Source organism: Panthera leo, chromosome F3 (genome assembly GCF_018350215.1).
Source record: "Panthera leo isolate Ple1 chromosome F3, P.leo_Ple1_pat1.1, whole genome shotgun sequence".
In the NCBI taxonomy this organism is placed as follows: Eukaryota; Metazoa; Chordata; class Mammalia; order Carnivora; family Felidae; genus Panthera; species Panthera leo.
The window spans coordinates 13,651,678-13,676,953 of NC_056696.1; the positions used below are offsets into that span (position 1 = coordinate 13,651,678).

General features: G+C 45.3%; 1 protein-coding gene across 5 annotated transcripts in view; it reads left to right on the plus strand.

Moving 5' to 3' along the window:
- PRRX1 (paired related homeobox 1) overlaps positions 1 to 25,276 on the plus strand; it is a 78,924-nt gene that overhangs the window by 44,624 nt on the left and 9,024 nt on the right. For 3 of the 5 annotated variants that reach the window (XM_042925653.1, XM_042925652.1, XM_042925651.1), the window contains exons 2-4: positions 12,077 to 12,252; positions 17,241 to 17,422; positions 21,187 to 21,258. In XM_042925653.1, the coding sequence (XP_042781587.1) occupies positions 12,077 to 12,252; positions 17,241 to 17,422; positions 21,187 to 21,241 (413 nt within the window). In that variant the 3' untranslated portion in view covers positions 21,242 to 21,258. The remainder of the gene's footprint in view (positions 1 to 12,076; positions 12,253 to 17,240; positions 17,423 to 21,186; positions 21,259 to 25,276) is intronic. The other 2 variants (XM_042925650.1, XM_042925648.1) reach the window with 1 other exon arrangement.

Here is a 25,276-nt window from a genome sequence, read left to right on the forward strand (position 1 = left end):
CTTCCCAGTAAGTTAATCACATCATTAACTCTGTGCCATTTTAATTGGAATTGCAGAGGAATGGAAGTGTAATAAGAAGGAAGCTGGCAAACGAAAGTCCTATCGATGGCTGGGGAATGGCTGTAGTGGGATTACACACTGGCCTGCCCCCGTTTGTCCTTCCTCTTGCTTCAACATATTGCTATCAAAGTCCTTTCTTGAAAGTAATTTACAAGTCTGAAAGCCCTCTAAAACGAGGGGAAATCTGGAAAGAGACTCAAGGTTGTGGAAGGAAGAGCACCTGTGTTAGCGCCAGAGGCACATTGGAAACAGATGCCAGGGAAGAGAATGTGTTCGGTGGCGACGAAGAAGCCATTGTTCTTACCTTGGGTTAGCCTCCTTTTCTGGTATCTTTTGTTTTTTTAATCAATAAAATTGGTTATTAGGTCTTTCCTCCATCCTGGCTTCTTCCTGTTATGAGTTGAGCAGTCTGAATTCTTCTTGCCAACTTTCAGATGATGGGGAGTTGGAAGTGGTGGCCATGACATGACTCACAGTGACACATAGATTACTCATAGGTTTCCACTCCAGGCGGACAGAATCACCTATTAACAAGGAGTTCTTTAGGGCTGTTCAACAACAGGGGACATGATTCAGTGGACTAAGATTATTCCGCATGGAGTTTTGAGTGTTTTGCCCAGAACTTTTTTTTTTTAACTTCATGTGACCTTAGTGCATCAGCTTTCTTACTAGTTAAAACAGTCACACATCCTTGGAGAGGAAATCACCGTATAATTAAGGTTTAGGTGTGGTTGGCAGGGAGTCATGTCGCTGTATGGTAGAGAATAAAGTAGCCAGGCTTTGGCCCAAGCTCCTCTGCCAGTGAAAAGGAACAGAAAACACAGTGACTAGAAATGACTAACTAGAAGAAAATACAACCCAAAGCTAAACATATTTTTTGGCACATAGACATGACCGTGCCAGGGCATGTCCAAAATGGTCAATAATTCCATACGGGTCATCATTATCAAAGCCAAGCATTTACTGGGGGCTGCCAAGATGTAGGGGGCTCCATTCTATAGGCTTGGCTCACCCGCCTTCCAGGCTTGCCTTCTAATTTGGGGAGCTAATTACTGATGCAAAGTCTCGCATGGAGAAAGTTCGTGCAAGACCTGGAAAACACACGCTCTTGGAATTTACGTGTCTTATAAAGAGTGAAGTAAACCTTCATCTCAGGAAAATTTGTGTGCCGAGACTTCACTGAGACTCATCCCCGAAGGGGCTGTCAGGTTTGGTGGCTGAATGTGAACCGATCAGGCTATGCCAAATAGGCATTTTCACCAAGCACGGTTAACATATTCAGTCGTCCCAAGAAAAGTGCCTAAAATGTACCAGACACTAACGCCAGATGCTGGGACGCTACAGGTAACGAGTCAGAAATCGTTCCTCGCGGAGCTTGTATTCTAGTGAGGCAGTTAGCAGCAGTAATTACAGATGGTCAGAAGGGTTGTCGTAAAGCAGATGGTTCAGATGCCGGACAGAGAATAATGATAGGAAGGCTGCTTTGGTTGGTGATCAGAGAAGGTCCTTGTGAATTGCTGACAGGTAAACTGAGGCTTGGAGAAGGACAAGGAGCCATCGATGTAGTCAGTGGATACAGGTAAGCTTGTGGAGTTGGGCAGAATCAAGGTGAAAGAAGAATGTAAACGAAAGACGAGGAAAATGTCACCACTGTCTGCAGCACAACTAGAGTAGGGTGATGGAGTGACATGTCACAATGTGGCTGAGAGAGGGATGCTGGACTTTCATAGGACAGAGAAAACCTCTACAGACTGTCTTTGGACCTACCACTCACGCTGCTGTCTCTGCCCTCCTCCCTTGCCTATCATCGGCTCTGCTGGCTGCCACCCCTCCTGGAATATCTCTTGGTTACTGTCACTTTACTTTTCAAATACTTGTGACTTCTTTCCCCAAACCAGGGATGAAGTTCTTGAAAGGGGTTGTCGACATTTCTCAGAGCACGTATTTGCCTGGCACTTAGCACATGCTCGGTAAATATTTGTTCAAATGAATGAACTGGGTGCTAGTGAAAACCTGTGAAGGTCAAGATTGAGTGTGACCATTGTTAGTGATGTCACTTTTGGGATTAGCCTAAGGTGGTTGATATAGACAGTGTTCTCAGCAAGGCCACGGTTAGCTAAGCCGTGGTTAGGAGGTCAAGGCTGGTAGAAGAAAGAAGAGAAATAACAGTTATTCTCATTTCTGTTTGGCAAATTTAAAGATTAGAATAGCTGTCTCTTTAGGAACCTCTCAGATTTCCTCTTTCTCTAGACTGTGCTTAAAGGTGACCGGATTTTATTTATTTATTTATTTATTTATTTATTTATTTATTTATTAGACAGAGTGTGCAAGTGGGACAGGTGTGGAGGGAGAAGGAGAGAGACAATCTTAAGCAGGCTCTATGCCCAGCACAGAGCCTGACGTGGAGCTCAACTCGGGGCTCAATTCCACGACCCTGGGATCATGACCTGAGGCGAAATCAAGAGTCAGATGGTTAACTGACTGAAGGAGTCAGACCGTTAACTGAGCCACCGGGCACTTTCTGACCCTCTGCTTTTTAAAATTTCTTTTAAAATAGTCACATTGAGGGGCGCCTGGGTGGCTCAGTCGGTTGAGCGTCCGACTTCGGCTCAGGTCATGATCTCGCAGTTCGTGAGTTCGAGCCCCGCGTCGGGCTCTGGGCTGATGGCTCAGAGCCTGGAGCCTGCTTCCGATTCTGTGTCTCCCTCTCTCTCTCTGCCCCTCCCCCATTCATGCTCTGTCTCTCTGTGTCTCAAAAATAAATAAACATTAAAAAAAAATTAAAAAAAAAAAAAACAGTCACATTGATTCCAGCTTGGAGACTGACCTCTGCAGTATGCTCTGGGTATAGAGGAACAGATCAATCACCTGGGCTTTCTCCAGGCACGGGTAATTACAGTATAGTCTTCTTCCAATATAACACCTAGCCAAGGATGTTCCAGAACAGAGACAAAACGAAACAAGGCAAAACAAAAATATGACAACAATAACAACAAAGGACAAGATTCAGACATTGCCTTAAATAAGCAATTATTCGTACTTTTCTATTGGGCAAGATATGGAAAATATAAAACAATTGTAGAAACCCGCAACGTTGGAATTGAAAGAGATCTTAGTCACCTACTCCAACCTGTAACTTTGCCCGTAAGTCCGCCGAGGCTTTACATCACGGATTTGGCCAGGAATGCTGCTGGGGTAGAATGTGAGCCTCCTGATTGCCACTCCAAAGCCCTTTCCACAATTGCTCCATAGTAGCATTTAAAACAAAATAGAAGGGGCACCTGGGTGGCTCAGTTGGTTGGGCATCCGACTCTTTGATTTTGGCTCTGGTCATGACCTCACGGTTCATGAGTTCGAGCCCCAGGATGGGCTCTGTGCTGAGCACTGAGCGTGGAGCTTGCTTACGACTCTCTCTCTCTCTCTCTCTCTCTCTCTCTCTCTCTTTCTCTCTCCCTCTGCCCCTCCCTGGCTCAGGCGTGCACTCTCACTCTCTCTCTCTCTGTCTCTCTCTCTCTCTAAATAAATAAACATTTGAAAAAAAAAAAGAATTCTCATCTTTAAAAAATAAAAAAAAAAATAGAAGGAAATGTACATGCCTAATCATTACAGTTTTAAAAACATGTATTGTTTATATCTCAACACAACCCATTTGACAGATGAGAAATTTGAAATGCAACGATGTTACGGTGTGGCATATTCCTCCAAAAAACATTCAGCTTTATATCACTGTGTGGTTTTTCTTATTCTTGAAGGACAATTTTTGATTTCCTTTCATTTAAACATTATTTAAAAATACCAAGCCTCTTATGTTGACCATTTTAGTATGTTTCGGTCTTCATCTTAGTCTGATGTCGAAGACTGGGGCAACTCCTGAGACGGGCTTTTATTTTCTCTCCGGCCTCCCTCTTCTACTCTATGTGGTGTTGTTACAGAATTACCTTGACCCCGTCTTTTATTGCCATGAAACGTGAATTCTCTGTTCCCCGTGGCTTTCTCTCTTGTGGGCTTGTTGTCCTACAGTTAAAACTTGAGGTGAAAAAAAGAGAGAGAGAGAGAGAAAACCCTTGAGATGACAAAGTTAAGGAAGTACAAGTCGCACCCCTACTCTCAAGTATTTAAATGCCTCATAATTGCCTCATAATTGTCTTTTTCTCCAACTAAAAGAGTTGTTCCATGGCTACTGTCCTTCCAAGAGCTGAGTTTCCTCATTAATGGGGTACATCTCCTTCATTCCTTCTGCTTTTAGTTGTGCTTTTTTAAAGCTGTTTTTTTAAACCAGCTTTTTCTTTAGAACCATTAAAATTTATTGCCAAAAAAAAAATGAATCATCAAAAAAAAAACCAAAACCAACACACGGTGGTTACCTCCCATGAAGACACCAATTTCTACTGCTCATGTCAAGATTGATGTTGTGTCATTTACAAGATGACAACAGTCTCACTACAAAGGAAAAAATGGCACCAGAAGAAGGCAGGAGCCTATGGCTCATCTAGAGCTGTGTTTGTAATCCTGCTCGAAACATCAGCACTTCCAAGGGGACCACACACCTGGAATACTGCAAGTTTAGAAAGCTTTTAAAATCTCAGTCAGAGCTCGCTCTTTTCCCAGAACTTTGCCTTTCTTGGTTTTCTTTTCATCCCTTTGGCATTTACCAAAGTGCTCAGACATTTAGAAAAAAAAAAAAAAAAGTCACTGAATAAATATTGAGTAATATGACCCAAGTTTTGTGTTTTTAGACATGTGGCAACCAAATTAGTCAACCCAAGGCAAACAGGCTGGGAAATCATTGAATTTTCATAGCCTGGCTTTAGCCCTTGGCCTTCTTCCTTTTTCCTGTCTGTCTGTCTCTTTTTTAAAATTCATTTCTGGGATTACTTGTTCAAGGTACCGATGGCTTCCCTGTCTTTGAGTGGAGAGTCGGCCTGCTTTCTGAATGTTTCCTCAACATCTGAAGTGAAAAAGGAAAAATGTCTTGTTAGAAAGCCAGGATTGACTAACGACAGAACATGTCCCAAATGCGGCTTTTTGGACAAATGTCTGTGCATGACTTCTATGGTACAATTTTTGGTCAACCACCATGTCTCAGATCTTGATTTTTTAAGGCTTTTGCTCATTTTTCAAGCTCCCTAGGTCTCAGTCCTGCCCTCCTTCAAACGAACGAAGCCCTCTCACACATGTGAATGGTTTTCTCGCTTTCTCCACTGTTACGCTACGATAGAAAGCTTGCCGATTAAATACCAACAAACAGTGAACAGAAGGAAAAAAGAAACGACAGCAGGGGTTTGGAGCAGCCTGTCTCTGAGGGGTAACGAAGTAGCTATATAATCCACCACTTACCAAATGCCTACTATGTGCCAGACTATACGCCTACTGTGTGGTCATTACGTTTTCAAATGACCCTGGGAGGTAGGTGGTCTTCCCTTTTATTGTTTTGGAAACTGAGGCTCAGAGAAGGGAGGGGTCTTACCCAAGGTCACACAGCCAGGAAGTAGCAGGGCCTGTGGGAGAGCACGGGTCATCTTGATTCCGAAGCCAGTTCAACTTCTGCTCCCCGTCACTGTGGCCACCTGCCAGTGGCAGTTTAGTTGGGTCTGATGGAAACATTCTTATTTTTCAGTGGTTTTTTTTTTTGACATCTAAAAATGAATTGAAAATAAGTATATACGTGATTCATCCACAGAGACATTGGGAGTAGGTTACATATCTGAAGCCAGAATTTTATTTTTCATCAAAGAGAAGGTAACTTGTGCAGCAGCTGAACTCCTGCAATAATAATTCCAGTATAGGATATTTTACACCTGATTACTAATTTGTATCTATTGAGCATTGATAAGAGCTTCATTTGAGTACAAACATAAACTTCGTACTCTGAGGTTACGGTCTAAATCGGACTCAGGAGTCGTTATGTAAGAGACGAATCACCAGGTTCTACTCCCGAAACCAAGATGACCCAGTATGTTAACGAACTCGAATTTGAACAAAAAAGAAATACGTGAATAAATAAAATAGACTCAGAGCCACGTGGAAAATGCCAGCAGGGGGAAATTATGCACCTCGTCCCAAAAGAAAGCTAGGGTTCCAGTATGGGACTGCACGAGGAGGCTGGCTTTATATCGGGTCTCATTGGGGTTCCGATCAGGAATCTTTTCAGAAAAGTGTCTTAAGAGAGGTAAAGTAGATAAGATGATTGAGAATTATGTCCCTTGGAAAAAGGATTGTATTCTCCAAAGGACAGATGGCCCCAAAATTACATTTAACGTGTTTTCATGCTCGTTTCTAGGGTTTAGGACTGATACTTGACTGAAAAGAAAGAGTGGCACTTGCCAATTGACAGGAAAGAAAAAAACTCTACACATCAAGGACCGTCACGCGACGTTTAGGGTCTGGCAGCTGCACCCTGAGGTGGAAATAGCTTGCACGTTGGACACTTGCGTTGGCAGAGACCCGGGCACTCTTGACAGTTGCTGGGGTTCAGGGATGGGAGATACCAGGTCTACTCTTGAGAAGGTGTAGATGTGCTGCTAACTTTGGCTTTGGTCATTGTGACGCACTGAGCTCGGTCTACACTGCAACAGCCATCCCCGTTAAGTGACCCATGTGCCACCTATCGGGGCGCGTATTAAAAGGATGCTGTCTCAATTGCAATTGCAGCTTAGTGTAACCAAAGAAACTCAAACGAATACCACGGCTGCGTCTTGCTGCTTTTCATAGGCCTTGCAATAAAAGCTAAACAGTTTTTAGTGGCTTTTGCAATTATACTTCCCTTCAATTCTCCAAAGGTTGCCGGGCCCGAACCACACAAATCCCATTAAAGTAGTTGTTGTGCAATGGAAGTTCCTTTGAAAACATTCTTCCAGGCCCATAAAATGATCAGCGGGCTGCTCTTTAGAGCCGCTTGCCTGCCATGTTTTCAACCCAAAGGAAGAAGACACGCTTTGATGTGGTGGTTGGTTTCTGCTACTGAAGCTGGCGTTTTATCTTCTTGCATCAGATTTCTTTCCAAATTGATGTGACTCAGGCGTACGAAACACATTTTTCTTCGGATTTTATTCCTAAAATATGTTTTTGCTCTACCTTTAAATTACATTTGGCTGACCTATTTGGAATCTCCGAGGCATCTCCCACCAGATGCGGGGCAGAGAGAGGGCCGAGGTCTTTGGGAGTTAATGAAGCCTGCGTGGTGAGTGCGGCGCCCTAGTGAGTAGGGGTCACGGCGTGCCGCCTGGCCCTTCTGCTTGAGGATGGCCCTCCTCACGCCTCACGCTGTCTTCTCCACCCTCTCTCCAGGGAGGCTCCGGCAGCCATATGTGGAGTCCACGGTGAATTTCAGCCCAGAACCTAGGACGGAGCTGGTGTTCCCTTTAACTACTGGTTGAATGTACAAGGGACGTCCCGCCTAGGACTTAGGGGCTCTCTTCTCTGGAGTGTTCTAACATCCTGATCCATTGCAAACACCTTTCGCACCTCTTTCTCGCCTGTGCTTCCGCTCGTGGAAACCATTCATTTATCTCGGAGCTGCTTTTCTAGTAAGGAATGAAAATGAAGGACTAACTCCTGCACTTACAAAGGAATCGGAACCACACAGATCTTTCCCAGGTCTAGATCTGATGACGACTGACCGATCTGAAAAAGAAACGGTAAATGTTTTCTTTCCTCCACCGGTAAGGTGATCCAGAAACAAAAGAGACTGTTAACCTAACCTAACCTAACCTAACCTAAATGGTTACTATTTGCTAGCCTAACTATTTGCTATGGGCTGTTAAAAAAAATAATTGGAATTCAGAAATCATTCAGCCGTTTAAAACCAGATGAATCACCAAAGCTCTGACTTTCTGAGACTGCTTCTATGCTACAATTACTACCTGACTCTTATGTTTTTATTGTCATGCCATTTATCAAGGGACCCTATACCTTTTCTACAGGAACCTATGAGTGCCTCGAAGTGACAAAACATTTACACAGAAAGGATGAAACCATAATTTTTTTAAAAAATATTTGGTTAGGGGAGCCTGGATGGCTCAGTTGGTTGAGTGTCTGATTCTTGATTTTGGCTCAGCACATGATCCCAGGGTTGTGGGATTGAGCCCTGAGTCGGGCTCCCCCCCCGAGCGTGGAGCCTGCTTAAGATTCTCTCTCTCTCTCTCTCTCTCTCTCTCTTTGCCCCTCTCCCCCCTCTAAAACAAAGTATTTGGTAGTATACTAAAATATAGGTGGGCATTAAGAGAATGGAGAGATCAATATGGATAGAAGTTATCAGCAAAGTCTTAGAGGAGGTAACATTTGCGATGTGCCACAGGAAGCAGAGATGTTGAACTGTGTCCCAGAACGAAAGGAAGAGAAGGGCTAATATGGATGTGGAGAGAAGATGGAAGACGGGGTTTCCTACTGTGCAAAAATCCCCCTGCACATGTTTAATTGATGAAGCAGGGACTTATAGAAGTCATTGAAAAAGAAAATTCAAGAACATCTGGATCAAAGTAGCTATTCTAGATGAGACTGTTTACATTTTTAAATGTTCTGATAGGAATGACAACATGTGATACACATGCACCCCCTATCTTAGACCCTCTTTATGTAGCTCACGTGGAAAAACCTGTGTTCCCCAGAAAATTTTCCCAGAATAGGGGTTTTTATTTATATCTCTGATGCTTCATACAACATGACTATTGTCATTTGTACTTGAGACTGGAGTGGAATTAGGAGTCCTGGCTTCTAGCTCTGGCTCAGTCACAGCTGGTAGTGTAATTTGGGGTAAGTCACTTCATCCTTCAAGCCTTCGTTTACCTCATCTATACAATGAGGGGGTTGAATTAGGCAATTTCTCTGGCTTCACTTGGTGCCAATGTTTTATGACTCGTGAGTCCAAGCTTTTTATTAGAAATCGTGGCAGTAACTGTATACTTGCAATTTACTAGTCATCCATAGCATACATAAAAATACAGAATCCTTCATAAAATCCATAAACACCTTGGAATAGAAATATTGATTTTGAGACGAATCCGTCCGTGTCCTCTGTGGTTATTCTGCAGCTTGGTGACTCCTACCCACTTCAGAATTTCAAAACAGGAAATGCTTCCCGAAGTCCAATCGGACATCAATATCCTTGGGCAGCAAGGGTATCAAAATCCACTTTCGAAGCAACTGGTTTTACGAGAAAGATGATTTACCTGCAGTGATAAAAATACACCGCATTCTCTCCCCTCTACTTAACCGGAGTCCGGAATCTGGTAAAAGAGCTTATCACAGGCCCTTCAGATGCCCCACATTTGTGAACCTCTGCAATGTTTACGTTTCCTCTCGTGCTGCCGGGGAGACCGTGTTGGGTCCTGTCTTCGGTGTTCTTGGAGGAAAACAGGGAGCGCGCAGCTTGTGGATAGTGAGCAAAGACAGACGAGCCAAGGACTGCCGCTCAAGCTGTCTCTGTTGCCCACTCAGTGTCTCTTTCCATTATCCTTGCACTTTGAAGGACGTTTGCCAGATCCGGAGTCCGTGGACCCCTGTTATTTGTGTGTCTTTTCTCACCTTGCACGTGATCTGGACTGCTGTTTTCATTTGTTAAAAACAACAAGAACATTCACTGGGAAACTTTTGCTGGAATTGTTTCAGGCCATCATAGCTATTTATTCTGTGTCACAAACTATAATTCTCCACTTCCCTTACTCCCACGTCGGGGGAGCTGGTGGTTTATGGTGGACAGTCGGTGGAATTTGAGTGAACAGTGGACGATTTCAAAGAACTACCAAGAGATTATGTAGCAGGTTGTAGTACTAAGAACAAAACACAAAATACCCTTGTTCTTGATCAGAGTGTGGCAGCACAAAAAGAAAAGGCTTACAAAGCAGAAGAAAGGATTTAGAATTTGTGGTTATACCTGAGGAAGACTTCTTTGAGGGAAGAAATAGATCATGGGATCGGCTTAAGAAGGGATTTCCTTGATAGGAATAAGAATAATAGCCGAGGGTCTAATTGGTCTCAGTCCTGGGCAGGTATGGAAACTAAGGATTTTTTTCCCCCAGACTTTGGCTTCGTAGGAGCATGAAATCCAGATGGTGGCACTGTGAAAAAGGCCTAGACGACCCAGAGAGACCTGAAGTGCAAGACAGATCAAACTGTAGACAAAGAGACTTGGGAAAGAGAATGAGACCAACAGGAAAGCCTCCCAATATTTAATAGGAAGGAGAACACAGATGTGAGGCAGCCGCTGAGAGCGGTTTGACCCCAGGTGTGTGAATTCTAGTGTAGATGTAATTGCAAATGGATTTCGCTGGTAGCCGAACAGGATGCTGGGTGGGATGTTCCCGGCCTTGATAGATCCCAGAGATCACGATAATTAGATTGGCTTCATTCTCAGGATGCCACTGGTCTGACATTCTTATTGAAAATGTCACAGCAGCGTCTTCAAAGCAGGGCTCCTGGTTGGGGTACCATGAATGGAAGAAACCAGGGAGGCGGTCAACTGTGAATCACAACCCTGAAGCTGACAGAATGGGTGTCGGCACCTTCTTAGCTGGAAGAATGGGATTGGGATCATGTGGTTTCTTTCAACAGTAACAGTTTTCTAAAGACAAGAAAAGTTTCACATTTTCCTTGAAAACAAATGCAACAGGTACTTACGCTATCCGGGTGCTTTAAATATCCGGGGGAAATGCGCAGTCTCTACCCCAAGTATCTATTCTGGGAAGGCAGCACTCATGAAAACTCTGATCAAAACCACTTAGAGGCCTCAGTTGTCAGGCGCTCAGAGATCTGGGCCAGGAGCTCTTGGATTCAAGCTATGCTTTGAATGCACACCCAAATCTAGATAATGCTATAGCTCAGGTAGGCATCATTTTTCTTTGGGACATCATGATTCATGCTGGTCCCTTTCTTGAGTGGGTTGTATGTTTATGGTCAGAGAGGATCAGGATTTCCAACCTCACATGTTGGAAATAAAACTGGCCGAGAGCTAATAGTCCAGTCCCTCAGGCAGAGCGTGTGTCTTAGGCCTCAGCACCTCTGAGAACTACATGGCCTTTACCGTGGTTTGGACCTCACCTGGATGGTGGTCATGGTAGCACAACGGGTGTTCCGCTTGGATTCACACATCCGTCATTCCTGCTTGGACTGTGTCAGGTGGCAGGATAGGAGCATGCTACCCTCTTGCTTCCAAGAGCATCCTGGGCGATCAGTTTGCCAAGGTGCCTTTGGGAGAACTCAGCGGAAAACAAGGCAGGGGGGATCTCGACAGGTGAAGAATTGGGGTCCCGATTCTCCAAAGGTTCCTAAGATCTCAGGGCCCGAGAACTCCAGTTTGGGGTGAAACTGTTTCAGAGATCTTTCAGTACTCTTCCCCGTGCTTGCGTTCTCCTAGAGCACGTCCCAAGCCGATGCTGGCTTTGGTTGATGGTGTTGGAGCACCATCCTTGAACTAGGCTGAGGCCTCCCTAGCCAGCCTTAGCGAGAGCAGATGCAGTCAGAAATGACTTGAGGTTTCTGGGAGAATGCGTGGTAAAACAGGAATCATTCTAATCAGTTTGAACACATTTTTTCCCTCCGTAACTCTCCATTTGTGTTTGTGTGGGTATGTTGAGGAGAAGGAACCAGGGAATAGTTGGTTTCCTTGGTTGTGAAATTGTATGAATGAACATAATATATGGCAAATAAGGTCCAATGCAATCCACCCTTCTTCCCTCATCTCTAGAGAAGTCTAGGGATCATGGGTAGGAGTAAGATTTTCCTTTAGCCATCTTTGACAGAACAGGGTTCGAGGAACGTGCAAGAAATGTCTCCCTGTCGGTTCGGGTCTGGTCCCAGATTTAGAAGCAACAGCCAAACATCAGAACTCCCTGGGGGTCGTCGGCTTGTGACCTCAAGAGCGCCGATGCCCGAATCTGCCCCCTGAAAGTGGCATTTGGTTCCAACACTTTGATAAGAATGTGAGCGAATGCGATGATCCCTTACCATAGATATTCAGCCAGAGTGTACCTGGGGACTCCGACATGACTTTAGCTCCTTAGCATCAATTTTTCTGCCCCAGATGACCAGCTGAACTCCGAGGAAAAGAAGAAGAGAAAGCAACGGAGGAACCGGACGACCTTCAACAGCAGCCAGCTGCAGGCTCTGGAGCGCGTCTTTGAGCGGACACACTACCCAGACGCCTTTGTGCGAGAGGACCTCGCCCGCCGGGTGAACCTCACCGAGGCCAGAGTGCAGGTAACCAAAGTACCACCTCAGGGGCACACCTCTGCAGACTGCTCGAAAACACGGGTCGTTGGTTTCAAACAGGGGCTGCTGCTGAGAAAGATGATAAAGGGGTAGGGGCGCCTGGGTGGCTCAGTCGGTTAAGGGTGGCTCAGTCGGTTAAGCGTCCAACTTCGGCTCAGGTCATGATCTCGCGGTCCATGGGTTCGAGCCCCGCGTCGGGCTCTGTGCTGACAGCTCAGAGACTGGAGCCTGTTTCAGATTCTGTGTCTCCCTCTCTCTCTGACCCTCCCCCGTTCATGCTCTGTCTCTCCCTGTCTCGTAAATAAACATTAAAAAAATTAAAAAAAAAAAAAAAGGGGGCAGCACGAGGGAGAATCGGATCCGAGCTGCGTTTCTTTGGGCAGCTTAGTATTTTTAAAAATCAGATGTAAGCCCTTAGGTGGGCAGAATATGCCTCGCTACAGCTCTGACTTCTCACTCCTTGTTGCCCGCCCTTTCACATTCATGGTATGAACGTTGTACTTTGGAGCATTTGACTCGGCCCTCCCCCCGCCCCCGACCCCCCAGCTTTCAATTTGAGCTCTAGGGTGGCCACGGAGATGAATTCTCCGTTCCCCACGTCAGTTTTCCTTCCCAGACTTTGGGAACATACAAACCTTCAAGAAACGTATTACAAATATACACGCTTATGGACCCTGGTGGCAGTAGAAATGAGCCCATCAGAGACCTTGCGTTTAGGAACTGTGTTAAGAGCACGTTCCGGTAGATGATTCTGTGCTTCTGTGAAGCGATGAAGAGCAAAGGCATGTAAGACCATGTAGAGAGAGAACAGCAATTCTTTGTGACATTAATGCCATGACACATCAACGGCTATCCAGGCATCTAGAAATAACACAACCCGGGATTAGTACTAATGAAGGTAATAATGTAATAATTAACACTGCTTGAACCCTTATAGGCCGAGTAGTGTTCTAAGTCCTTTATATAAACTGTTTAATCGTCCTGCTAGTTCATTGAGGTGGATAGTATTCTTCACCTTGCAGACGTGGAAACTGAGACACAGAGAGGTTACAGTATTTTGCCGGGCCTCACGCAGCTAGGGCGTAGCTAAGCTCGGATTGGAGTGCAGATATGCAGAGTTCATGCTTTTAAGCATGGAGTCGACTTTGAATAAGTAAGAGTCTGCTGGCTAAGTGCTTTTCCAGGGGCCCTTTGCTACCTCTGCTGGAAGCAAAGATCTCATTGTCCTCTGCCTAGCCGGGGGGGTGAGCCGCCATCTTGGTAAGAGTGGAAGGGGACCAGGCCAATCTGTCTTGTCTTCTTGAGGAAGGTATTGTTTGTATATTTGTGTTCAGTTTGGGCTTGAGGGATTCCCTTCTGCAGATGACAGATCTCTCGACTGACAGGCGCTTGAGCTAGACCCTCAGGGCGTTGAGGCCGTGTCTGTGCCTTGACAGGAGGTGTACCGTGAGGGACACTGGTTGGGTTGACGGAGAGGGTCCTGGAGGTCCCTTCAGCCTGGCGAGAAACTTTGCAAGAGTTCTCCCCATAGGGATGCATCCGCCTCACCTAGAAGTGCTCCCCAGGAGAACAAAAAGAGGTCGGCCACCAAAGGGGAAGTGGCCCAGACCCCATGGCGCCACGTGGGTCAGGAGAAAGCGTGAGGCACTGGGCACTGCGTGGCAATCCCTCCCGGCTCAGGTGAGAGAGACCGGCAGGATGTGCAGGGACGGGACTCGGTTTTGCTGCCTGGATCCCACCATCCAAAGCGAAATCCTGAGGTCTGCCTTCCCACATCCTCGTCCCCTGTGCAGCTAACCACAGCTCTCCAAACAGGCTCCGTATTTCCACTTTTCAATCCCTTCCTCTCCCTTCAAAACCCCCATAGCTTCTGTGCCCCAAGCTTGGCCTACAGTGGTGTAATGAGTCATTTTAGACCAATAACCGCCCCCCCCCCCCCACCGTACCTTGAAGTACCACTTCTGCCGTGGTGATCTGAATCATAAATAAGGAAACCTGGATGGGGCAAAGCTGGAAAAAAATAATTTTTTTAATGTGAAAGAGCAGTTTGTGAGTTGGTCTTCCTCCCAGTCCAACAATGAACGAATGCTTTCTTATATGTTGAAACTATTTTCTCCTCCTCCTTTCCAACCCTACTATGTTCTCATGCCTCTCAGAGCTGCGGGCGTTTCATACACGAGCAGGACAGAATTCTCCCTGTGCAACTTTATTCCTCCTCGTGAAGTCTTACCCTCCCCCAGCCTGAACCAGTCCCTCGTGACTCTGGCCTTCTTTTATGGCATTTATCACAACGTGACACGTATTATATTGACTTGTATGTGGGCCAGCTTCCCCAACTAGACTGCGAATCCTCTTGGATGGAGGTCCTAGCTTATCATTTTTGCAAAAGTCATTTTTCTTCCTCTTTCTTTTTCCTCTCCTTTCCCCACCCGCACCCCCAAACATTTATCAGGCACCTGTTATACTCTTGGAACTGTTTTTGGGTTGCTGGGGATGAGTAAGACATTGGCCCTCTCCTTTAGGGTGTTGTAGACTCGAGGCAGAGAAGACAGATGTGCATACCACACTGTTATGATATAGTAAGATGAGTCCTACACTGAAGGAATGTACAAGAAATAGCGATAGACCAGAGGAAGGAATGAGCAAACCTGCCCGGTGAAGAAGGGTGAAAATACACGTATGTTAGGCACCCGTTCTGTGCCAACTCTCAGAAGAGCCCTGTGAGTATTATTTCCTCCATTTGGGTAGGAAACAGAGGATCAGAGACATTAGAGAACTATTCAACGACAAATTTTTAAAGGAATAGGGCCAGTACTTTTATCCAACGCTGATAGACTTTAAAGTCACATTCTTTCCGCTACCCCACTTTACAAAGGAGGGGTGATGTATTAAATCTTGAAAAACCGGGGCACCTGGCTGGTTCAGTCAGTTGAGCACCCGACTTCGGCTCAGGTCATGATCTCACGGTTTGTAAGCCTGAGCCCCGCATCAAGCTCTCTGCTGTCAGCACAGAGCCCGCTTTGGATCCTCTGTTCCCCCGCCATCCCTCGCCTGCTCCCACTTTCTCTCTCTCTTAAAAATAAATAGACATTAAAAAAATTTTAATCTTGAAAAACAAGTCTTTTGATACCTGGACAAAGAGGGGGAGACCATCGCAGGCAGAGGGAGATTTGGTGTGAATACACAGAGGTGGCAAATAACTGAAGACGTCTGGTAGTCTTGAGTCCAGGATAGGAACTGGAAATGATGGAGGGCCAGTGTGTGAGGCCCAAGTGATGCACGATGTGGCCGGGTTGGTGGACCAAGAGCTAATTCCTGAACAGCCTTTGCTCTATGGTAAGAAGTTTTGATTTTATTCTGTGAGTAATGGAGAGCGAGTCAGTGGATGCTATGAAGCAGGGCGCTAACACGATTCCATCTGCATTTAAGATGAGAAATCTAATCGCCATGCAAAGGACACATGAGAAACGAAAGAGCCGGGCACGCGCGAAGCCAGAAAGAGATGTCCAGATTCTCCTTTACCGAGTTCCCCCGGGCCCTTCCAGTGACACGACTCTGTGGGGCACCAGCCCCATGGTATTTTATAGGAATGTTGCTCCCAAAGGCTGTGCACCTGTCCCACTCCACACCAGAGAATTTCTTTCTCCCATACCTTGTCATGCATTTCTATAATTGTACCTAAAAGACTTGTTTGGCGGTTTTTGACATTTGCATGCCTGCCTTCTTTTAATAGACTATGAGCTGCTTATGAGCAGAGAGTAAATCTCATGTCTATTCCCGGCAATTAGCACAGATCCTGGAACACAGCAGGAACTCCATAAAGATTTCTTGAATGAGTAACCGAGTGAATAGAATTCCGTGGCGCTCTGGAGGAGTTGTATGATCATGAGTCAGATGTCCGTGAGCACAGACACGCAGCCACTTATTATGTGTGAAGTTCAACAGACGAATCTCATTGAACCTGTTTCCTCAGCTCCGAAGTAGAAAACAGTGCAACCTAAAGTGTGGAATGGCCACGATAACTGGAAGTAATGTACGCCATGTGCTCGCGTAATTCCGAGTCCTCGCGGCACTTGATCAATGCTGCTGTGTCATCGGGTGCAGCCCTTGGTGGCCGAGCTGCCCACACCCCTCAGACCCTGCCGGGAAACGTGCTCCAGTCCACTTCCAACCTTGGGTATCTGCATTTCTATCTTACGTGTTTCTTTCTAGAACATCAGGAGACTGCCCTGCCTGTGTTCCGCATGCTAGAAGTGCTGGAACATTCATCACCCACGACCGATGGGAGCCAGCGTACAGATCGTGGGCTCTCTCACCCCGGCTGGGCCCTGTGTCCTGCACTGGTCTTCAGGGCCCCGTGGCTGGGCCATCACGGGGGCGCTGCCTGGAAACTCACTTCTAGAAGCTGCTCTTCTTCCCTGTTACTTCCTTTTACTTCCTTTCACCTCGCTCTTATACCGACGCCCCCCACACCTTCCAGGCGAGCCACTTGCCTCGTAAATTGTTGCCACACGCCCCTTTGGTGAGATGGAGAGACTTTTCTTGAAATGTCCAAGAAGTACTTTGAAAGCAGATGGTATTGTCACATTTTGAAGAATTTTGAAACAACTTAAAAAAGCAATGTCGTTGTATCCGTGGCCGAACTCTAATGAGGTTTGTCTCTTTTCCTTGATTACAAAGCAACAGGGGTCACAACCCATATGTTAGCCGTGGATCTCACCTCTGGAGGCTCGATTAGGGAAGTACCTCAGGGTCCGGTTGTAAGAGTCTTGGCCCTCAGTGGCCCTCTAGCTTGGCCCACCGGGGAAGGACTGCGGCATATTTGTATTGCTCTGGGAAGAATCCGGTCCCTGTCCTGTGTCTCCCTCGGGGACGCATTTATAGGGTCAGTCAGCCAGGGCGTTATTCGTGTAACCTCTTCTTCTTTGTTTCCCTCTCCCTCCTCACGCCCTCCTCTCCTCCCCATGCTGTTCCAGGTGTGGTTTCAGAACCGAAGAGCCAAATTCCGCAGGAATGAGAGAGCCATGCTGGCCAATAAAAACGCTTCCCTCCTCAAATCCTACTCAGGGGACGTGACTGCCGTGGAACAACCCATTGTACCTCGTCCTGCTCCAAGACCCACCGACTATCTGTCCTGGGGGACGGCCTCTCCGTACAGGTGAATGATTGGCCCGCCCTCCCTTGCTCCGCTTCCATGCGTTTCTCAGCGCTCGGTCACGTGCAAGGCTGCTTGTGCAGCTGGCTGACATTTCTTACTGGGTTAACCTCTTCAGAGACTTTCAACTTGCTGACACCCCCAGATTTTCACGGGAGCTTGCTAGTTGCCCCAGGAGCAGGGTTTGGGGCAGAAGAGAGAGGGGCAGGCCATCAGCAACCTTCTCTTGGACTCAGGAACTCTTGCGAAGGTTTCAAAGATGGGGAAGAATCTAAAAGAAAAGATTGATAAGCTATGCCCAGAGTCCCTCTTGCAACCACGCAGGAACAAAACTTGACTCCATTTCCAAATTTAAGAGAGATTGGTTTCGCCATGCTCGAGTAGAAATTTAACTTGGAAGGCTCTAAGTGTAGGCTCAAAGGCAAATTTCACAGTAAAACTGATTTTGAATCCAAACCAGGAAAGGAAGGAAAGAGAAAGGAAGGGAGGAAGGAAGGAGAGAGGTGAGGAAGAATCCACAATCATCCCGATCACCCTCACGGCCACTGTCCTTGTCAGTAGGTGTGGACGTCTCATGATCTAAAATACCTTCCTGTTCTATTGCTAATTCTTACCTACTTACCTGAAGTTCTTTGGGGGTCGGTTTGTGGGTGCGGAGTCTTTAAAATTAAAAAAAAACAACAATGTATGATTTACGCTAAACTTTTATATTAAAAAGGTGAAAAGTTTTAAAGAAGCAACTAATAGAGTACTATTTCAATCTCTTGGAGAGGTTTTCAACCTCCTTTTATTACGCTGTTCAGGTTATTATGATACAGGTGAATGCTAGAGGGAAGTTGAGACGTGAGTGCCTGAGACATTGTCATTGATCCCAAGTGCCTTTCTTTGAACCTAAATCTGAGTACTCTTAGAAAACGGGTCAAGGCCGTGTGCGGTCTCTGGCCATTTGCAGTGGAGGAAGTATTCACAAATTCATTTATTGTCCATTTATTGGCCTTTTTATTGCTAAGGTTAATTAGCGGTTTAAGGAGAGGTCTTAAACTAATCATAGGAGATTATCTCCCAGCTAAAGCTGAACTCCTGATGTGAAATGCCACGTTTGCGAAGTGTACAAATAATTTTCAAAAGTTGATGGTTTTAATCGAAGCATGAGGCCTCCCCTAAATGTTCTTTCTGTTCCAAATCAGTTCCTTGAAAGAAATGCCATAAATGTATTTGGGATTTTTTTTTTAAATCCCCCATTGTGAAATCAGCCTGAATTACGTTGGTCTTAGAACTCAGACACCCCTATACATGGGAAATTGGAAATTTCTATCGCTCTCCGATATAGTAAGCCTTGCTGATTGCCAGAGGTTAGTCACATCTGTATGTCTTACTTAAAATGTAGACTCTTTTCCCATAGGATTTACTAAAAACACAGTTTGGAGACCATTGTAAAGGCACGTGTTCTTTAATATTTTAAATAAGGGGAGGACTGCTTTGTCTCTCTGATAAATATTCGTAGCTCATAGACTCGCTACATGGCTTGGGAAATGGATGTGATTCAAAGCTCGATGTTTCAAGGGCTCTGGTTTGGATTTGGTCACAACCAGGAAATAGTGCTCCTTTTTCTGCCTGGGTCCCCGTTAGGAACTTTTCACCTCAGCTCTGAACAGTGCAGTTGGCTGCTGTGTTATCCTTGCCAGTGAGAGTCTAAGGGGACACTGCGCGGGTGGGGATGAAATCCTTCCTGCATTACTATTGGATTAGATCACCTGCACCTCAGGGGAAGCTCAAGTTCCTTTGCCTCCATCGTATGTATTTTGTATATGGGCATCTAACTGAAATTATTAACGTGCAGTTTGTGTGTGCCTTTTTGGGAAATGGTCTATTTTTATTTTGAAAGTTTATGGAGAAATAGTAGGTACATTTCAAAAAAACAAAACAAAACCATAATTCTACCATTTTTACATGACGAATTTGTTTATTTTTGCCATTAGAGCACAGTATTTTATATAGTGTAGCCTTAGCCTACATATTTTTGTATTCTGCTGTTTTCATTTAAAATCGTATAAACTAGTGCTTTTTACTCATTTCATGGTATACTTTTATATAATTTTTCTCTTAGATACAGAATTTGTAAACAAAAAATAATTAAAAATTGCATAGACTCTGTTCATATTCTGTGTGAAGAATAAATTAATCTCCAGACAGAAGTAGAATGATGGTCTAAAGCAGTAATTTAATCAACCTCAATGTTTTTGACCCCATGTGGACTGAAGTGTTTCTATTTCGATTAATTTCTAACAGTGGCAAAGCTATTCTGTTACTCGGAGGTTTTTCTGCTATGTTCAGAACCAAGATACATTATGGTTTCACGTATTGAAGCTTGGTAGGAAATATGTCTTGTTTAGGAAACATAAAAGAGAAACACGTGACGAAAAGCGAAGGCAATGATAGACCTTTTGTGTTATAAAAAAAATTAATGGGCTATTTCTGTTGGCACTATTATGTCAAGTTAGTTATCTCACGTGTGACATTCATTAAAAGGCATTTCTTTCGGTCAATCCTTGGAACGCGCCTGTGCGCGGCTCTGTCCTTGCTTTGGTTCCAAAGAAGAAACTGAACAGTGGCCCAAGTTTAAGGCTTCAGCAAGCAGAACAAGACCCACTGCTCGTGATCCCTGTTTCAGTCCAACATATTAGGCCACATAACCATATTTTCATTCAAATTAAACCTTACGTTACGTTGGACGTAATAAAAACTAGAAGACCGGGAGACTGTGTGATCATGCCGTTTTGATTCAGGCTCGGTCTCAGATCGGTGCAGCATGCCCACAGCTGAAAGCCACCTTCTGGGGTCTGTGAGCCTCCCCTTGGATGTGGCCTGGCCTTGCAACCCAGGGACAGTGAGCAGTTTGGCCAGGGGGGACGGTTCGCTGACTTCCGCGGCTCTCCCCTGGAAGAAGAGAGGAGGAAAATAAGACTCAAAGCAATTGTTTGCATCTGGGCAGAATTATGGGATGGGAAGCAGCCAACCCTTTTTCTTTCTGGGTGTCTTTTATATCCAGAGTGGCGGCTGTACAATTTATCATCCAAGCTGGGACACTTTTGAGAGTGAAAGGGGACCGCTGTGAATAGTTACACCAGGACAACAGGAGGAACCGGGACATATGGTTCATCCTATTTATGGCACGACATGGCCTTGTCCGTTCCCTTGAGCATGTTACAGGTGATGACGTCAGGCAGGCAACTGAGTCACCAGGAGGAGGCAAGCGTTCCCTGACGACACAGACACTACTGTCCCGGCAGGTGTCTTCTTTATCTACTCACAGCCGGTTGAGGGAAGCTTGTTTTTGGCACATGGGCCCGCTGCTTAGCTCAGATCTGTTTTCCGTAGGCGAAGGAGAGCTTGCACCACACCAGAGGTATTAAGACTCACTAGTCTAGCGGTGCTCTGCCTCCTGGGGAGCAGCGATCGACCAAATCCTAGGCTTTTAACTGTTATTTTCCGTGAAGTGGTCAAGAAGCCCCTCCCGGAGACATCCTCTCCTCTGGGAGGTAGAGAATGGCCTGGATCTGCGGCGCTGGGTCTGTGGTACCCATTCCAGAGGGGGGGCTGGGCTTCACAGAAAAGTCGCGACAAGCGAAAGAGAGGCCAGCTATCCTTGTCCACGGCTCCCCTCCCCCGCCCTTCTCCTCCTCCCCCATTTGATCGTGGTCACGGTGCTGCCTGACATCCGCTGAACGCATTTGGCTCATTTCTCCCTTTCACGCTTTCAAAAATAGATCCTCGTCCCTCCCAAGATGTTGTTTACACGAGGGGCTTCATAACGGATTCTAACGGAAGACACTGAAAAGGTAACTTGTCAGTGGGGGAAGAGGGTGGCTGCTGCGGGGGCAGGGTTTCAGTGGGAATGAAGCGTGTTCGAAAAAACCGGGGCTTGCAGCTGTAGCAATGGCAGCAGTGAGGTCCTCAAGTCGGGGATACCCCCGGGAAACCAGAGCCGTGAGCATACGCGTCCCTCAAGCTAAGGGTAGTCTGATGGCCTGGAGCGGGGCTCCTTGAAGATCGCTGAGCATGTGAATCACCCGGGAGCGTGTTACAGGGCAGACTCCTTCTGTGAGTCTGGAGCGGGAGTCGGGGTCTGCATCTCTAACGTGCTTCCACGTGGTGCTGATGCTGTCGACACCGGGTGTTCGATGACTGCTAGGATACGGGGCAGGGGTCCGAAGAACTGCGTTCTCATCCTGGCTCCTGCTCTTCCCCAGGCCAGTTGGATCATCGGTCCCTCATGCAGCCTTGCATCTAAGGTTGAGCTAGCAACGTTTCCCTACTGCGTATCTGCCAGGGGCGTTTGATTTCAGGTAGTCACTGTGCATTTCAAGCAGGAGATAAGAAAGTCCTTGAGACGAGAGAAAGACGCAAGGCTCCAGGTACAAAGACGTGTCTAGAAAGAACATTTAAAAATGGCAGAAGGCTCACAGAACCTTCAGTGCAAACTCCAGGCTCGCTTGCCAATGAACTGTGGTCCAAGTGTACCTACTTTAAGAGCTAAATGCGCCCTTAAAAAAAATCAGCTCCTGAATTTTAAAAACGGAAATTAGAAATGCCTATTTAAGTCACAAAAGACGGTTTCCAAAAGGATTTATGGGGTCTCTCTTTTTAAGTAAATGTCCACAGGAAAGCTGGTATTGAGTTGTCTTAGACGGAGCAGGTCTACCTCTGTTCTTGCACGGACGAGAGGACAAGCCAGAAAGATGGTCTCCAACCTCCACACCTCGCAGACAGGGTCACACATGCCTCAAGCTCTACAGCCTTTGGAAAAAACCCTAAGCTGGGGAAACCTTAGGATCTCAGGATGACACATGGGCTTCTTGGGCTGACAGATTTGTCTTTGGGGGGAAATTTTCAACAGCTTGTCATCATTTGTCCAAAAGGGCCAAATAGAAAACAAAGTTAGAGTTGAAAATTGAGGCAGGTATTATTCTTCCCCCAGCGCTCCTCAATTGCTTTGTGATCTGTGGGACATAACACCACGGGTGATTCGAAAGCAGAGGGGCAGATGTCCATAAGTTTCCTGGCTTTAAAATCATACCGTATATAGAATTTTCCATGCTTCCTTGGTGTTTGGCAGTCACTCGAACACGTTCCTCCTCCCGACAACCTTTCAGGGTAGGTTGAAATGATCAGAAATGATTTGTCCCCAGTGCAAACAGAACTCGAACCCCGCTGGTGGTTAGCATTCTGCTGTCTGTGGCCGAGCTCCATCTGTTAGGAATCTCCAAATAAGGAGATGGAAAAATTTCAAGCTTGCTTCAATGTGTCAGGTCTGTGCAAGTCCCGGTGCAGATCTGCTGAGTCGACAGATGGGATACAAGCATTTCCTTTTCATCTCTAATTCCTCCATGCATTGTATTTGGCAATGCAGTTTCTTGGTCACAGACACAAAGAACATACATTCTTCAAACCTCAATAGAAATGATGCTTCAGCCAAATCCCATAAGCCCAGTCCCTGTACTCAGCTCATGTCTGCATCCTGTTAGAGGAGCAGGTGATTCTTAGAAGGCAGGACCAATGCGCAGGATCTCTCAGGGTTGCTAAGGAGGCTCTTGGAGTTGTCATGTGCTTTATCTATGCCAATCACTTAGTTTCTGTCTCACTTTCTAATCTCGGGAAGCTTGATCCTGTATAGGAACGAGCAGGTATTTTACCTTTGGAATGTGCCTATAAAATCTGTCGAAAATAGCTAACTATCCTCACTTGTTTCCGTCCTGTGAGAAAACGTTTCAAGGTTCCCTTTTCCTAAGACAGAGCTTTATACGTTTTGATGACATGGAAAACAGGTGGTCACAAACAATCTTTCACTTTGGCGGCCATTCAAGCCTCGCTTGCATCTGTTGTCACTTTAGGAAGCGGGTCCCTCCCCAGCTTACTTTTCATGCTGTTTTTAAAGTATGACTAAGCTGCTCTAGAGTACCCACTCACTAATTCTGTCTTCTCTGACCTGTCACAAGTCTTGCTTGCCACCGGGGTGTCAAAGGACTGTTCTCTGCTTGCCTCTATGGCTCTCTCGGTGCAAGTTGAGAAACGAGACCCATGTCAAACTACCGGAGGGAACACGGACTTGTAATTCTTTAGTATGTGCACAAAATCTCCCTATGGTCTCTACTTGCAGGATTATATATTCTAAACATTGGTTTAGAGGCCATGAAGTAAGACTGCCTCTGTTCTTTTGTCCTATTTCTTAGGGTTATGGAAGGTGCTGGAGTACGTTGAATCCATTTTTGAGAGTTAATAATTTTCCTAGACATTTATCAAGTGCAAATGTTATCATTTATTAAGCTCCTAGGGAATGGCAAAACTCGTTAATATAAGCTGCTTTTTTTGTCTTCAAGCCCCACTAACTTGAGGGCTACCTACAAGGCATCGTCAGAGTATCGCTAATACAGTGCTGTCCTTAGAATGGCACCACAGTACAGTCGGACAGGGGTACTTACTCAACTCTAGCAGCTCGGGCTGCCACTTAAGGGAAAATGTCCCAGTGCAAATCCAATTTCCAGTGTGACCAGTGCGACATACAAGTCTAATTTGCATTGATTTGGTTTTGAGATGGAAAGTGGACCAACATTCATCTCATTTGGGATGTTAATATCTGGCCCGCATTAGAGAATCTCGGTATTTCTAAGAGATGTGTTACCATATGAAGTCTTCAAACCAGACTGTCAGATGAAGTTAGTAAACTATGATGCAAGAATGGCAACAATGACTCTACAGTAGATGAAACTGAAGTCACAACTCTAGTAGACATTTCTAGAAAACAGTAGTAGCATCTTCAGTTAATGAAAATAATCCCCCAAGGTTCCAGTTCCCTTTGTCTGCTAAGGAAAATGGACCACACCTTTGACCATCAAAAAAGGAGGGAATCTCTATTAAATAGGACTTTGCTTGTCTAGAATCTCAAAGGCTGGAAAACAGACTCCTTGGAAAATTAGGTCAAGTGCTTAAAAATGCAATACTCTATGACATTCTACAATTTACCATCAGGGAAGGTTTTTCTTTATGTCGTCTCATAAAGTTTTAGCCTTCTGTTTTCAGAAGTCTTTCATTTTGACTCTCAGTGTTTAACAAATAATACAGATAACTCACCATTTCAGCTTCTCTCCTGCACATGTTAAATGGTACTTAGAACTGTCTTTAGGACTTCTCTCACAGAAACCAGGTTGATTTGGTTCACTTTATAATCTATAACTTAGGAACATTTCCCAAATTCAATTCTCTTTTCTTCACTATTTACATCTTTGATTTCACTGAAATCTTAGATTTCAGTATATCCTAGCAATTTCTTGAGTGTAAGATTTACAGGTTTGCTTAGATTTCTGGTAGGGTTTTGAATGGAAGCACGTAATTCATATAGGAATTGAATGATATGTGTATGGGTTTCGAAAACAAATGAGAACTTTGGGGATATTACTAAAAAAAACCTCGCCCCATTTTAACAGGTTATTCTGATCATTTATCTCACTCCTAAGTGAAAACTACCTTAACTGGGATCCCTTCTGCCTCATTCGGTAGACAGTGGTAGAGTGATGGTCTGTCGAGTAGGTCTAACCTGCACTGATATTTGTTCATTTTTTAACTATGAAAAGATATTTTTAATGGATCAAGAATATGCAATCATCAGCCCCTGCTTGATCAATGACACTGAGCAGGAATCAGTTTAATTATAGTAGCTATTTCTCAGTTATAAGGCACACACACACACACACACACCAGTGCTGTAAGGATTTTAAGTTAAGGATGTGCATTTCTGGAAAAACCTAGTGATCTGGGACTAATTACATTTCATTAACCTAATTTTCCTGGGTTAATTGCTAG